Below are 15,549 nucleotides of genomic sequence, written 5' to 3' on the forward strand. Positions count from 1 at the left end.
GCAAGGATTCAGAATTCAGTGTCTAGTAAATAAGAGGCATCTATGTCCTGAAGAGAATCTAGTCCCTGAGGCATCTGGTGGACCACTGTGAGATTCAGGAAACTGGACTAGATGGGCTCTTGGCCTGATTCCAGCAGAGCGCTTATGTTAGGAACATTGTGGAAGTCTCAGAGAGTGGCCTTCATCCCCTGGAAAGAATCCAAGAAGCTCCAGTGAAGGGTGGGCAAAAGTTATTGGGGTTTCCTCAGTAGTGGTATTTGTAATGCAGAGATAGAAATGGGAAAACTTTGAAATCTCCCCTTAAGTCCAGGTGTATACAGATTGCAAAAAATAACATCAGTGACACATTATGTGGTGCTGAATAGTTTCGCACTCATCTGCAACTAGAAGTTTAGGTGACCTAGGTACTTGCCCTCATTGTAAATTGACCAGAAGGTCACAGTGAATTAAAGTTCTCATCAGCTTGCTTTAAAATCTGACTGTCAGCAGGTTGAGGAGAAAGGAGGGCTGAAAAGAGAGCCAGGCGACACTGTTCTTTGCAGTGTTGGTATTAATTGGCTCTACGCTGTGTCTTGCTTGACGAGTGACAGGAAACTGGAGGGGACTCAGAGGAAAGAAACAATAAATGTTGCCATGGACAGTAAAATAGAGCAGAGTGAGCAAATTGGTGCAGGCTTACCCTTGGATTTGTTCTGAATCAGTATATTCTTGTTGGTAAATAAGAGAGTGCCAGATGGATTCTTTGGGGTCTGTAGACCACGATGTCTCTTTGTGCTGAACTGTCCTGAAAGGGTGGAGTCTCCCAGTGTCTTATCACCTTCATTTGTTGGCTGTGTTTCAGTTTCTGACGAAACCTGCAGCAAGCAGCAGAAGCGTCTTTGAACCTTTCCCTTCGGCAGGAATCTTGAACTCTTATAACTGCTGCTTCAGGAAACTGGAGGAGGAAGAGGGAGGGGGAAGGAACAAAGCTGCAGCTGTTCCAGAAGACTTGTCCCATCTTGTCGTCGGTGTGGGAATCTAGAAAGACTGAAGGAAGTTGCTGTATGTGGACTCTTTGAGACAGTAAGTCACATGGGTTTATGTGCGACTACCTTAGCTCAGTTACAAAACATTTTGTAGCTCTGAAGAGACGGGGAATACCAGAAGCAGAATTCTTCTTTCTGGGAGACTCAGTCTTTGCACTTCTTGGAGTTTTTAGAACTTTAAAATTGATTATTTTAGTGGTAATCTGCTTGCTGTTAGATTTAATGTTTAAAACGGGATTTGAAAATCATTGTGTATTGAAACGTTTGATTCTCTAGTGTGGAATACTAGTATGGGTTACTAGTGTGGGTTATGTTAAACTACATGTGCTTGCTTTTCCTCTTCCAGAAATGCTTTCTTTGAAGAAATATTTCACGGAAGGACTGATCCAGTTCACCATTCTCCTCAGTTTGATTGGCGTGAGAGTGGATGTAGATACCTATCTGAACTCGCACCTTCCCCCTCTGCGAGAGATTTTTCTGGGCCAGAGCTCGGCTTACACCCAGACACAGTTCCACAATCTGCGGAACACTCTAGATGGCTATGTCATCCATCCCAAAAGTGTAGATCTGGACTATTTTTTCACAGCTCGTCGGCTTCTGAACCAGGTGAGGGCCCTGGACAGGTTCCAGGTGCCCACCACAGAAGTTAATGCCTGGTTAGTACATCGAGATCCCGAAGGTTCTGTGTCTGGTGCCCAACCCAGTACGGGCATTGCCCTTGAGAATGGCAGCAGTTTGCAAGATGGAACTGTTCCAGACAATGTAGTGAGGGAAAGTGGAGCAGAACAAGGATTTGGTGAAGAACTGGAAGACCTAGGTGCAGTGGCTCCTCCAATGAATGGAGATCTAACCAAAGAGGTAGGTTATCGCACTTTGTGTAATGTATGGGCTGGGGTAGTAGGGAGAAGGGAACTCACTGAAGATTTACAGTGTCAAAAATACCTGTTTAATCAGGCAAGTCTCATTCATAACATCTTATTGACTTGAGCAGCACACAGAATTTCAGGGAATCTTGCTGTATTGATAGTAGGCATCTTGGTCTGATAAGAGCATTTCTTTTGTTTATAGTGATTGGCAGTGATTCTGAAACTGGGGTGCCACGACGCCCCAGCCTAAGAGCCCTGGGCCCTGCCCCCTTAAGGGGCAGGGAGGAGGGAAGGCGGAGATGTGATCCCCAGGATTGTGCCTCTGATCAGGATGCAGGGGCATGCTGCCACTCACCCCACCTGCAGCAACCTCCTGGGGGGGTCAGGGGAGCCTGACGCCAGCCACAGCAAGCTCCCCATGCAGTGCAGACCCCTCCAGAACATGATCACAACCTCTTCCGGTTTTGTGATCAAGTAACATTGCATCACTGCCTTCTCCCATCTCCAATGCCTTCAGCAAAGACTTAGTGGTTCTCAAACTCTCCCAGAGAGTTTGAGAACCACTGGTGTATGGTGTTGCTGTCGGGAGCCATCTTGCTCAATAACACCACCTGTTTATTTTGCAGTGTTGGGTAATAGTCTTGTTGCACATATCACATGGGTGGCGATTGCTCTGGAGTACTTCCAGGAGACTTCAGTACTTGATTTACAGGACAGTACTAGGTAGGGCAGAGCTCTTCTTCTGTCCTAGTTTCTAGCCATTGTTCAGTTAATGCTACTTTTTTAGTTCTTCCCTTATCCCATAATGTTTTCTTTATTAAGGTCTTTTCTGTTTTGACCTACATATATTTGGATTCTGTTTTGTGATGAATTCTGTTGATTGTTTACATGGGTGTTTGTTCCTTCCTTAAACACATGGAGAATTGCTTCCAGAATGTCCTTAATTGCTGGCATCCCATGTTGAAAGTGGACTAGAGCTGGTGGTCAGGGGGTTGGAAAAACAGCTGTTGTGGCTGCCTTGTGCTCCTGTCATGTTCCCTCATCTCCCACCATTGGCAGAAATAGGCTACTGTTTCAGAGAATTCGCCCTTGGAAATCTAAAAGTGAAACTTGCTTTGCATGTGGGGTTTCCCCAGCAACAGAAAGAAGTGGTTGAGAAACTGAAATGGAGTGTGTATATGCCTGATGCTCAGAATAGGCAATTGGAACAAAAGAAGCTATTTCTTCTCCTTCCCCCTTTTTGGGGGGGAGGGGTAATATCAGAAGATACTTACCTGGAAGAAAAATCTTTGCCCTCAAATATTATCTTTTGAACCATCCTCTGGGGAAGAGAGATGGTTGTAGCTCTGCAATTTCTCATGCTTGTAGATTTCCCAATTTCTAAAACATAAGGATGAGTAATCCATTATTGTTACTTATAAAAGGAGAATAAAATCTGTCAAGGGTGATTGTGAGGGTGCACAGTATGAGGATTGAGAGACAGGTGTAAAAAGTGCTGTATAAAGAATGGCTTGTTTGTATGTACAGCAAATTGGTCAGTGAAGAGTGGAGGTATGAGATGGTATCTTCTAATTGAGGTGTGTGCCTGTGCCTGCTGTCGCTTGTGGGCAGGGTTGGATTGGGCGAGCTTTGGGTTATTATCTTTCTATAACATTTTGCTCCGCAGCCTTCTTAAGTGTTCAGAACACTCCTCATTGTTTGTAATCTTTGAAACCACAATGCAAAATGGCAGGCCAGTATTATTACTCTGAATTAGACTTTGACTGAAGTGGATGGGATGAGCTCATGCCTGAGGTAAGGCATGAATCAGAAAATCCTTGATTCACAGTTTATTTAATTATTGTGTGTTTTTATAAGTTGTGTATTACAATTATAAGTTGTGTATTTCAACTTTCTATGGTTTCAGCACTGGTGTGCAGATACTCTCAGTATCTCAGACCCAGAGAGTGGGAGGCCAACAGGAGAACTGGAACATAATCACTTGATTGCCAGTGAGCCACTTTTCTAGTTGTGTAGAGCAGTGTTCTTAAAAGTATGGGTCACGGGGGAAAAAAGCCTGAAGAACATTGACTTAGAGGACAGACATAGATTGCAAAATATTAGGGTCCCAGACAGGGACCCAAAAGCACAAAAAAGGGAGTGCAGGAAGGAAGGATTGGGAAGAAATTCAGAGAAGATGTTAATGTTAAAGATGTTAATGTATGCACAGAATCTCGTTCACGTGTTGTTGCATGTTAGGATGTTCAGAAGTCATATAAATGCTATGCTGTTATTCTTGGCCTATATAAAATACTGTTTTCAGTTGTAGTGCTGCAATTGAACAAGGACAGGAGCAAGAAGTTCCTGCTCTGTGGACTTACGGTTTGTTTTAGATCAGTGGCTCCTAAACTGTGGGTCGGGACCCACTGGTGGTTTTTGGGTGGATCCCCAAATGGTGATGGAAAGATCAGATAAGTAATTGCCTCAAGCCCTGAGGCTGCTCAAAAATCTGGTACTGTAGCTGCTAAACTGGGGGATGCTTGTTTGGCATCCTGGCCTCTTAGGTGTGGGGTGCCATTCTATTCCATTCTATCCCTCATGCTGCACATCTTCATCTGGAAGTTTGGGGTAGAGTGCTGATGAAACCCAACTCATTTTCTCCTTTCCTCCTGATTCTGAGGGAGCAGTCAAAAATTCTGCATTGTTGTCATTGAGGCAGTGAGGAGTTGAACATGGGCGAACAAGCTGAAATTAAACCTGATAAGACAGAGGTCCTCCTGGTCTGAAAGTCCATGACTTGGGTATTGACCTATCATTTTGCTCTGAATGGGGTTGTACTCCTTCTGAAGGAGCAGGTTTGCAGCTTGGGGATGCTCCTGGATTCCCAGGTGGCGCCTGTGGCCAGGGGAGCCTTTGCTGAGCTTTGGCCAATTCGCCAGCTGCAACCATACCTGGTTTGCTCAGACCTGGGCATGGTAACCCATGCCCTAGTGACAGCTAGATTAGATTACTGCAATGCGCTCTGTGTGGGTCTTCCTCTGAAGATGGTCTGGAAACTGCAAATAGTGCAGAACGTGGCTGCCTGTGTGGTTGCTGGGGCTCGCTGGTTCGACTCAGTTGGGCTGCTGCTTCAGCAACTACACTGGCTGCCAGTTTGTTTCTGGGCTGAATTCAAAGTGAATTCAAACTTTGACTTTTAAAGCCCTTTACAACTTGGGTCCAGGGTATTTGAGGGTCCACCTCCTCCCATATAATCCTACCTGTCCTCTTGGATCATCAGAGGGGTTCCTTCTAACTGTGCCACCACCAGTAGAAACAACCAGCAAGAAACAACTTTCTTGGTGTTGGTGCCCCCTCTATGGAATTTCCTCCCCCTGGAATTGAGAACAGTTCCCGCTTTCCTTTTGGTGTGGTCTCAAGACTTTTTATTTATGGAAGCTTTTAAATTTTGACATTAGGGGGCTGGCGCTTCTTATGAAACATTTTTTTTAACTGATCCAACTGTCTTACTGTTTTTATGGTTTTAATTGTTTTTATTAATGTTTTAGTATTGTTTTGTGCATTGTTCTGAAACATTTCGTAAGCTGCCTTGAGGACTCCTAAGTGGGGTGGAACGGCAGGATATAAATTCCTTAAATAATTACCCTGCAAAAAACTCAACTCCTGCACTTTGCAAGCATGTGTAAATGTAGGAAGATAAATGTTTGAGGGTCTTTTTCTGGTTATTATTACTTAGAAATAATTAATTCTAGATATTCTTTTTAAAAAGTCTGGTAAACCTAGGTGGGTTCCAATAGAGTGTCATTTTTAAAAAGTGGGTCCCGGTACTAAAAAGTTTGGCAACCACTGCTTTAGATGGATAATGTAGGAATCCTCAAGAACTGACTAGGTGGGAAGGGGGAATAGAGTTGTCATGGCCATGAAAGGGAAGGAAGTTGAGGCTTAAGTGCATTCAGGGTAAGTTTTATGAAAGGTTTAGTTTTAAGAATGTACTAAATATTCCTAGGATTGAATTTCAAAGAGTGGGACACAAGGCAATAATAAGAAATAAGTCTGGAAACAGAACTATTTCCTGCTCGTGCAAAGCACCAGCTCTGCACTAGGCCAGGGTTGGTCATGAAGCTGGCCTGATGTATCAATGGTGGGTGGGCATGGGGCCGGCAGCAGATTTCTCTTACTCTCCAGTCTGAGTCCTCTGCTGCCATCACCACCTCCCTCCAGTCCACCAGGTAGGCAAGCTGCATTGATCAAATTCCTTACCATGTTGTGTCCTGTGGTTTTCCCAAACTGGAAAGTGCACACTTCAGTATTTTTTAAGGGACTGTGTAAGTAAAATCTTTGTTTACATGGTCCCTAAACAAAACTGAAAGACCTGCACTTCCTGGTTTGCAAAAACTGCATGATGGCGCATAAGAGGGTTTTTTTTAAAAAAAGCTTTTTTTTAAACAAAGAGCTTTTTACTGCTGCAACAAGCTGCATCAAGCAGTGGACCTGGTCATATTGTCCTTGTGCTAGGCTTTTTATATGACTCACAGCCTTTTTTCACAGGGACCTTAACACTTCTCCACTCCTTCCATATATACTTTTTGTTTATATATGTAGGGTATTTGATTGGAAGACATTCCAATATGTAGGCTCTTTCAAGCATGGTGGAATGGTTGTACAATGCATCAATTTAATCAGGGCAAAATAAGGGATAGAGATGTGCTATGGTCATAGCTGTAGGGCAGAAGGGACAGAGACAAAGAATTGCCTTCTGTAGAGTCAGTGCAGTGGACCTTCTAGGCCTACAGGGTCTCCTCTGGTGGCAGTTGTCTGGGGTCTAGGTAAGTAGTTATTGCCAGCCCTGCTAAACATTATGCTGGGGACTATTAAACTTTGAAAGAGTATTCTCTATTGCTGTTTTGTAGCAGTAGGAATGATGAGGCTGCTATGCGAGAACTGGGGGAGGGGTAAGAGCAGCAGAACCATCCGTGATGTGGTGCAGTGACTAGTGTGTGAAGGTTGACTTGTGAGAAAGTGGTTCAAATCCCACTTAACTCAGATGCTCACAGGTGACTTTTGCAGGCCACCGTCAGTCAACCAAAGTTTCTCTTGTGAAGCTAAAACATTGATCTGAGTTTCTTGGACAAAGGCAACTGTAATAACACAGGCCAGCGCACATTTGCGTCCTTAAACGTTACACCAATTCCTGGGTATATTTGGGGTGCCGATTCAAAAAATGGCATTGGTTTTGCCCTATCATGTCTAGTTTTGAAGACATTGCATAGCCTCTTTAGTGAATGGTTCAAGTATGTAGCTTCCTCATGAGGAAGCTGCTTGAACCATTCACTAATGAGACTATACTATATCTCCAAAACTAGACGTGATAGGGCAAAACGGATGCCATTTTTTGAATCAGCATCCCAAATTCATATCAAACCACCATAAAGTTTCAGAAAAACTTTTCTGACCCTCAATTTTGTAGGCCTGTGTAATCGGCTAAGATCAAATGTAGTTAGAGGAATGATGAGTTGAATGATTAAGACTTGAACTGGTTTCTGAAAGAAAATGGATTTGAGTCTCACATTGACCATGGATTTATTGTGTGACTTTGGACTTGCTCTTTTAGCTTCAGTTTTCTCCTAAAGAAAGTGGGAATACCACAGAGGGTGGTTGTGAGAGTGAATAGAAAGTACAGACTGTAAAGTGACTGGCAGAATGGAGTCCCTCACACACGATAGTAATGAATAAAACTTGAGCAGAAGTAGCAGTGGCCTGTGGGAATATTGAGGAAGGAAAAAGCTGTACTGTCTCCATATGAAGATTTTGATACATGCGTGCTAAGACACGGGGTCAAGTCTGTCAAGGTCTGTCTGAGGAGACGCTGATAAATGCTTTGTGTAAGAAATAAGTGCCAGGTAGGAGTGTGAGACTGGTGATATGTAGGGGCTTGCTGTCCTCTTTAGCTTCCTGAAACCTTGTGCAGCTCTCAAATGCTTTGCCAGATTTTATTTTGCATTTTTAAAGCCCCATTTCCTAGCATATGTTCTTTGCCCACTGGATGCAATGAGCCTGCTACAAACTGCAGCCAGCTTAGTCTGGATCCACCGCCAGGGAAGAATTTGGGCTAATTCAAATACCAACTTGCGTGGGAGGTGAGCATTGCTGCAGTGTCTTTCCTCTCATACCTCTGCACTTGCAGATACCTTAAAGTACTCAGCATGGATTTATACTCTCTCCTGGAGCAGCTGCACAGCCTACTCCTACCCAAAAAGTAGGGGTGGTGTCTCCTATGTGTGAGAGATTCCCTTTTTTAAAAAAAGTGTTTGATGCGAGAGTAAGTTCTCCTAAGGTTCAGGTGTAGAATCTGAATTGTTGCTAAAGAGCGTATGACCCTTCTCGTCACTATGTGGTAGTCACCAGCCAGACCCCATAGAGTTTGCATTAGGGCACATGGTTTCCAGAAAAAGGAGTTCATTGCTTCCTGGCATGCTTGAACCTCAGCTTTGTCTCTTTTTAGAAAACAGCCTTTGGAATGAAGGCAGCTTACCATGCAAGTGTCATACTTTCACTCGGTATTCAAAAGTAGTGAGTGATCTTCTGAAATCTGGTTTCTGTACCATTGTATCAGTAGTTCTCAATGTGAGGTGTAGATAAGGTCTAATCACTTCCATAGTTGATTGTCACAGTGGATGCTTTCTTCTCTCTCACTGAGTTGTGTTTTTATACCTGTTATAACTCAGATTGTTTAAAAGTTTACTAAAGTAGCCCCACCCCCACTCCACATGCATTTTGTCCCATGGTGCTTATCATATCCCCCAGTCTTTTATCCTATTAGCTAACTTCCACTTGTGACAGTCTGCATCTTAGAGCTTTTTTCCCTAAAGCATGTATGTGCATGCATTCAAGTAACTTTGTATCATCCCATAGTTCCTCTAGAGATGGGCAAGAAAATACTTGCTGCTGATGTGAAGTATGAGATCAACTTTCAAACCAATGCTTTGATTTAGGTTTTTCTTTGCCTAAACAGCTCTGAAGCTAAGCAGGGGATTTTGATATGCAGAGGGGGTATTGTGTATAATAGGTGTAAGTAGAAGGCATGCTGATCTGTTTTTTGCCTTTTGAGAAGTAGATGGGAGCATTTCGTTAGTGGGAAATCATCCCTGTCTTCTCTCTGGGGAGAAGAGGTGGGGGGAGAAGAGGTGGCTCCATGACTGAACTTTAAGCAAATGAGAGAGGGTTGGAACTGAAGCTACCCTAAAATTTGTACTATTCACATGCTCGGGGGCACTTTATATGCTCCAGGCTGAGCCATGGCTCAAATTAAGCCTGTGTTGTGTCTTGCTGAATGTTTTCCTATTGGGGCTGAAATTGGATAAAGTTGTATTTAAAAAGAAGTCCCCCAGCAGTCACATTGCTTCTCCTGTTTTATCTATGAAATCTTTACAGCAGCCCTTTAAGATAGGCCAGTATGATGATGATTGCCCTATAATAGGTCACCCCTACTAGATGGGGGCCTGAACTTGAAAGGAAGTACTTTTATTTTAATCTGTTTAGCTCATAGTTGAGATGAGAGATAACCTAGGGACTTTTAGTTCATGGCTCATGCACTTAATACTATGATGATACACCAACCTGGAATACTGTTAATCTACAATTTGAGAAAATCTGTTTTAGAAAGACCCTCTAACTGCAGTATAAGTGCATTCAATAATGCAGTGTCAGTGTAATCAAGTTGCACTTGAAGTGCTTCTTGAAAGTGTGCATATGTGGGGAAAATTGACGACCTTGGCCAATCAAGTGATGTGAATAAAAGAAATGTGTGTTCTTATGAACATCCTTCACCCTGAGATTTAAGATTCAGATATTTAGCATCCTTTCGTGAGGTAGAAAGGAAAGGATTTCCATCATGTTCTGCCAGCTGTACAGAGATCCTCTGGCTGTCCCATTACCTGCCTTCAGCTGTTGTCAGTGCTTCCTTCTCAACCCTGTCCTGGAATGAGGTACAGCTGGAGTTTCCTTTACTTAACCCTGTCATATAAGCCTGTTTGGTGTAGGCAAGAAACTGTTGCAAGCTCTCTTCCTTCTTTCCCTGCTGCTCTGCTCTGTAATTTGCATGTTCTGGGAGTTTGTGTCCTCCTGTACCTTCCCATTGAGCTTACAGCTTCCCTTTCTTGCCTGCCTGGTCTTGTGTTCCTGGATGCAAACCCATCCAATATGGTTCTGTAAGATTGCCCTTGATCTTCTGATGTCCTGACTAGTCCTGTATGACCAGTCCTTCCTTGGTCCCAATTAAATAGATGCATATAACCAGGAGCGGACAGGCAGCTGTTGTTTCCCTGAGCTCTCCCCAATCAGTGCTTTTCTTCTCTGGCAGGGAGTGGTAATCAGGCGAGTATGAGGAGGTTTCTATTTAGGAGTCCAAAGTTTTGCAGACTGCCACTGCCCTTGTATCCGTTCAAGGTTCCCATGGGATGTGCTTGTCAAGGTGGCATAGTTTGACTTGAGTGTCTCTTGGTATTTTTCCTCCCTTGTGGTACTATAGGCTGAATGCTACAGACAGCCTGATCTTCTAGAAAGACCTGTTCTCCGGATTATGGTGTCCTGGTAATATTTCCACAACAAGGGGATAAAAATAAATGCCCAGCTCAGGAACCATGTGATGAGAGCTGCCAGAGTAAGTATTATCCCACTGTGACCCATCCCAAGCTTGTCAGTATGTTGGCAGGAGAAGATCTCCTTACCCTGTGCTGTGTTTCTTCCAGCCCTCTCCTTCTGAATGTAGGAGAGGGAAAGGGGATTACCCCGAGGCAGTGGCTGTAAACAGAGGCCAGCTGAGAACATACCGTTTTCCTGGAACCTGCAGAGGTGAAAGGTGAAGAGAAGTGTTTGCTCATTTTTTTTTTTCAAAACACATGAGGGTTAGTAGAGTTTACATGAACTATGTGGATGTAGAGTTTCTGTCTGAGGCCAGACTGTCGGCCTTCGTGGGAACCTGCACATTCTGGAAGAGCTATTTAACAAGTTTGGGCTGTTTAGAGCAGCCCAATATAAAGCAGGCAATTCAAAACAGAGGTGAAACCTCAAAGATGCTTAGTGGCATTCTTGCCAGGAGACAGCAGATTTATTTAAAAGAACACTTTGCAGTGTGAACCCTGCAGAAATCTGCTGTCTGTGAGTAAGAATGCTGCTCAGCACCTTTCAAGGCTTTATCTCTGTTTTTCATGTCACTTTTTAGCTGATATTGGTTCGGCATCTTGGGCCAACCAAGCTTCTAGGGCCCCAGAAACCCACCACCTCTAACCTCTGTCTGCCCATGCCTGTAGCCACACTTGCTTGCCTCTGTTCCTGTACCCCTTCCCCAATTTGGGATTAGCCCCACCTCCTTTATGCCCTTATTTCTCCCTCCTCCTCTGCCAGAGAAGCAGAGGGTAGGCAGTAGCATAAGAACATAAGAACAGCCCCACTGGATCAGGCCATAGGCCCATCTAGTCCAGCTTCCTGTATCTCACAGCGGCCCCACCAAATGCCCCAGGGAGCATACCTGATAACAAGAGACCTGCATCCTGGTGCCCTCCCTTGCATCTGACATTCTGACATAGCCCATTTCTAAAATCAGGAGGTTGCATATACACATCATGGCTTGTAACCCGTAATGGATTTTTCCTCCAGAAACTTGTCCAATCCCCTTTTAAAGGCCTCCAGACTAGATGCCATCACCACATCCTGTCGCAAGGAGTTCCACAGACCAACCACATGCTGAGTAAAGAAATATTTTTTTTGTCTGTCCTAACTCTCCCAACATTCAATTTTAGTGGATGTCCCTTGGTTCTGGTGTTATGCGAGAGTGTAAAGAGCATCTCTCTATCCACTATCCTTCCCATGCATAATTTTGTATGTCTCAATCATGTCCCCCCTCAGGCGTCTCTTTTCTAGGCTGAAGAGGCCCAAACGCTGTAGCCTTTCCTCATAAGGAAGGTGCCCCAGCACAGCAATCATCTTAGTTGCCCTCTTTTGCACCTTTTCCATTTCCACTATATCCTTCTTGCGATGCGGCGACCAGAACTGGAAACAGTATTCCAGGTGTGGCCTTACCATCGATTTGTACAATGGCATTATAATATTAGCTGTTTTGTTCTCAATACATTTTCTAATGATCCCAAGCATAGAATTGGCCTTCTTTACTGCCGCCGCACATTGGGTCGACACTTTCATCGACCTGTCCACCACCACCCCAAGTTCTCTCTTCTGATTTGCCACAGACAGCTCAGAACCCATTAGCCTATATGTGAAGTTTTGATTTTTTGACCTAATGTGCATGACTTCACACTTACTTTCATTGAAATGCATCTGCCATTTTGCTGCCCATTCTGCCAGTTTGGAGAGATCCTTCTGGAGCTCTTCACAATCACTTCTGGTTTTCACCACTTGGAAAAGTTTGGTATCGTCTGCAAACTAAGCCACGTCACTGCTCAACCCTGTCTCCAGGTCGTTTATGAAGAGGTTGAAAAGCACCGGTCCCAGGACAGATCCTTGGGGCACACCTTTTCACTTCTCTCCATTGTGAAAATTGCTCATTGACACCCACTCTCTGTTTCCTGGTCTTCAACCAGGTCTCAATCCAGAAGAGGACCTGCTCTCTAATTCCCTGACTGTGGAGTTTTCTCAGTAGCCTTTGGTGAGGGACCGTGTCGAATGCCTTCTGAAAGTCCAGATATATAATGTCCACGGGTTCTCCCGCATCCATGTGCCTGTTGACCTTTTCAAAGAATTCTAAAAGATTTGTGGGGCAAGACTTACCCTTACAGAAGCCATGCTGATTCTCCCTCAGGAAGGCTTGTTTGTCTATGTGTTTTGAGATTCTATCTTTGATCAGGCATTCCACCATCTTACCCGGTATAGATGTTAGGCTGACTGGTCTATAGTTTCCCGGGTCCCCCCTCTTTCCCTTTTTAAAGATTGGCGTGACATTTGCTATCCTCCAATCCTCTGGCACCATGGCCGTTTTGAGGGACAAGTTGCATATCTTAGTCAAGAGATCAGCAACTTCATTCTTCAATTCCTTAATAACTCTAGGGTGGATGCCATCAGGGCCCGGTGACTTATTGATCTTTAATTTATCAATGAGATCTGAAACATCTTCTCTTTTAACCTCTATCTCTATTCTTAATTCCTCAGTCAGGAGGGGACGTTTGGGTAGTGGTATCTGCCCGAGGTCTTCTGCAGTGAAGACGGATGCAAAGAACTCATTTAATTTATCTGCCATCTCCAAGTCTCCTTTTATTTCCCCTTTCCCTCCCTCACCATCCAGAGGGACAACCACTTCTCTGGCGGGTTTCCTGCTTCTAACATATTTGAAGAAGCTTTTATTACTCCCCTTAATGCTACTGGACACGTGTTCCTCATAGTCTCTCTTGGCCTCCCATATAACCTTCTTACATTTCTTTTGACACAGTTTATGTTCCTTTTTATTCTCCTCATTAGGGCAAGACTTCCATTTATGGAAGGAAGCTTCCTTGCCCTTTACAGCCTCTCTAACTTGGCTGGTTAGCCATGTGGGCACCCTCCTGGACTTAGTCGAGCCCTTCTTCCTTTGTGGTATACACTTCCGCTGGGCCTCTATTACTGTTCATTTGAACAACCTCCATGCTCTCTGTAGAGACTGGACTCTTTTTACCTTCCCTTTCAACCTCCTTCTAACCAGCCTCCTCATTTGAGGGAAGCCCGCTCATCAGAAGTCAAGGGTTTTTGTGAGAGATTTGCCCGGTATTCTTCCCCCGACGTGCATGTCGAAACGGATCGCAGCATGATCACTGTTCCCCAATGGCTCCGTAACATTGACATCTCTAACAAGGTCCTGAGTACTGCACAATATTAAATCTAGAGTCACCTGCCCTCTGGTGGGCTCCATGACTAGCTGCTCTAAGGCACAGTCATTTAGCATGTCAGGGAATGCAGTCTCCTTTTTGTGACCAGAACACAAATTGACCCAGTCGATGTGAGGATAATTGAAGTCCCCCATGATTACAACCCTGTCCCTCCTTGTCACCTTCCTGATCTGTTTCCTCATTTCAAGGTCCCCTTCTGGTTTCTAGTCTGGAGGACGATAGTACGCTGCCAGTATTACATCACTCCTCAGGCCTGGTAATTTAACCCATAGAGATTCTATGGAGTCGGACCCACCTTCAATCTCTACTTTGCTGGATTCTATCCCTTCCTTAACATAAATGGCCACCCCACCTCCAACCCGTCCCACCCTGTCCCTCCTGTAGAGTTTATATTCCAGGATTGTGGTATCCCACTGATTCTTCACATTCCACCAGGTTTCTGTTATGCCCACTATGTCAATGTTTTCCCTTGTCACCAGACATTCCAGTTCTCCCATCTTTGCTTGGAGACTTCGGGCATTTGCATAAAAGCATTTGTACATGGAATGCCCCAGGATGGGCTGCTTATTCCTCCTTTATCTCTGAATCCTCTCATTGTGCCAAACCGTCTATCACATCGCATCACGCTACCATTCCCAATTTCTTCTCCTACTCTGCCTTTACCTTGTTGTTCTCTAACCTCCCCATCTTCGTTCCATAGGGATGAGGAATCTCAAACCAGATACCCCTCAGCTTCTGTTGGCCTTCCTACAGGGAAGTGTTCCAGAGTGCCCCCACCTCCGGCAGAGAACCTCAAGCTTACTGTGCAAAGTAGGATCTTGGCCTGATGTATTTTGCTGTGTAATTTTTATCTATCTAGGCCCTTCGTTCTGCTCCAGGTTCTACAGCATACTCTGAGAAGTACAGTGGTAACACATACAAAAAATTCATTTGTGTCCCTTAAAGGGTTTGTGCCTGTGATGCACACTTATTTTTTTAATGCTGACACCACTTATGTAGGGAAAACCATGAGTAACACAAGACTGACATACATATCTATTTTTCTTTGTGTATGTGTGTCATGCTGGTTGGGACTGCTGGCAATGCAGAATAAAAGACTCCTAGTAGGCATTACAGAGGGGGCTTCTGAGAGGACAAGCATTAGGAAATGGCTGGTGCTAGGTGAGATCATGGTCCAAGAACAAGTGGAGTTACCTTCTGAGCAAGCAGTCTGAGAGCTGGCAGGGGGAGGGCCAGAGGAGGCTGGGAGTCAGGGCAGCTTGACTTATGATGCTGATGACTTCTTGTGTTTTCTTTTTTTAAAGAAGTACTTTTTTTAAAAGTAGCACTAAGCACTGCTTCTATTAAGCGGGCTGAGAGAAGTACTTCTCTATAAACTTTGACACATCTCATGGTATCCCACTCCTGCTGATCCCTTCAGAACCACCACCGCCCACCCCTGCCATCCCTGGGAATGTCCTCAAGTCCAGCACTGCTGTATATTCCACATACCCCATAACCTGGCCTCATCTGTGTGATAGCTATGGCTCCTTGTAACTTCTGCAAGTGAATGGCTGAGGTTTGGAGGGGTTGGATTACTGGCTGAGTGGATAATAAAAGGAATGAAGTACTTGAGTTGATTTTGTTTTTATATATAGTTTATGTTTGAGTCTGTCTTCCTTGGAAATAAAATGTGAACCTTTTGGGAGCAGAACCCTTTCTCCATGCTGCTATAGGCAGCCTGTACACTCTGAATTCTTGGAGAAGAACAGGTTATACATATTTTTTGTCCTCCATACAATGCCTACTGAAACTGGTGTCCTAAAAAAC

At 44.3% G+C, this 15,549-nt stretch overlaps 1 protein-coding gene across 2 annotated transcripts in view; it reads left to right on the top strand.

The window, feature by feature from the left end:
• NFE2L1 (NFE2 like bZIP transcription factor 1) overlaps positions 1–15,549 on the top strand; it is a 37,951-nt gene that overhangs the window by 4,265 nt on the left and 18,137 nt on the right. For both annotated transcript variants that reach the window (XM_066628798.1, XM_066628797.1), the window contains 2 exons: positions 842–1,062; positions 1,372–1,883. In XM_066628798.1, the coding sequence (XP_066484895.1) occupies positions 1,374–1,883 (510 nt within the window). In that variant the 5' untranslated portion in view covers positions 842–1,062; positions 1,372–1,373. The remainder of the gene's footprint in view (positions 1–841; positions 1,063–1,371; positions 1,884–15,549) is intronic.

This window comes from Tiliqua scincoides, chromosome 5 (genome assembly GCF_035046505.1).
Source record: "Tiliqua scincoides isolate rTilSci1 chromosome 5, rTilSci1.hap2, whole genome shotgun sequence".
Classification (NCBI taxonomy): Eukaryota; Metazoa; Chordata; class Lepidosauria; order Squamata; family Scincidae; genus Tiliqua; species Tiliqua scincoides.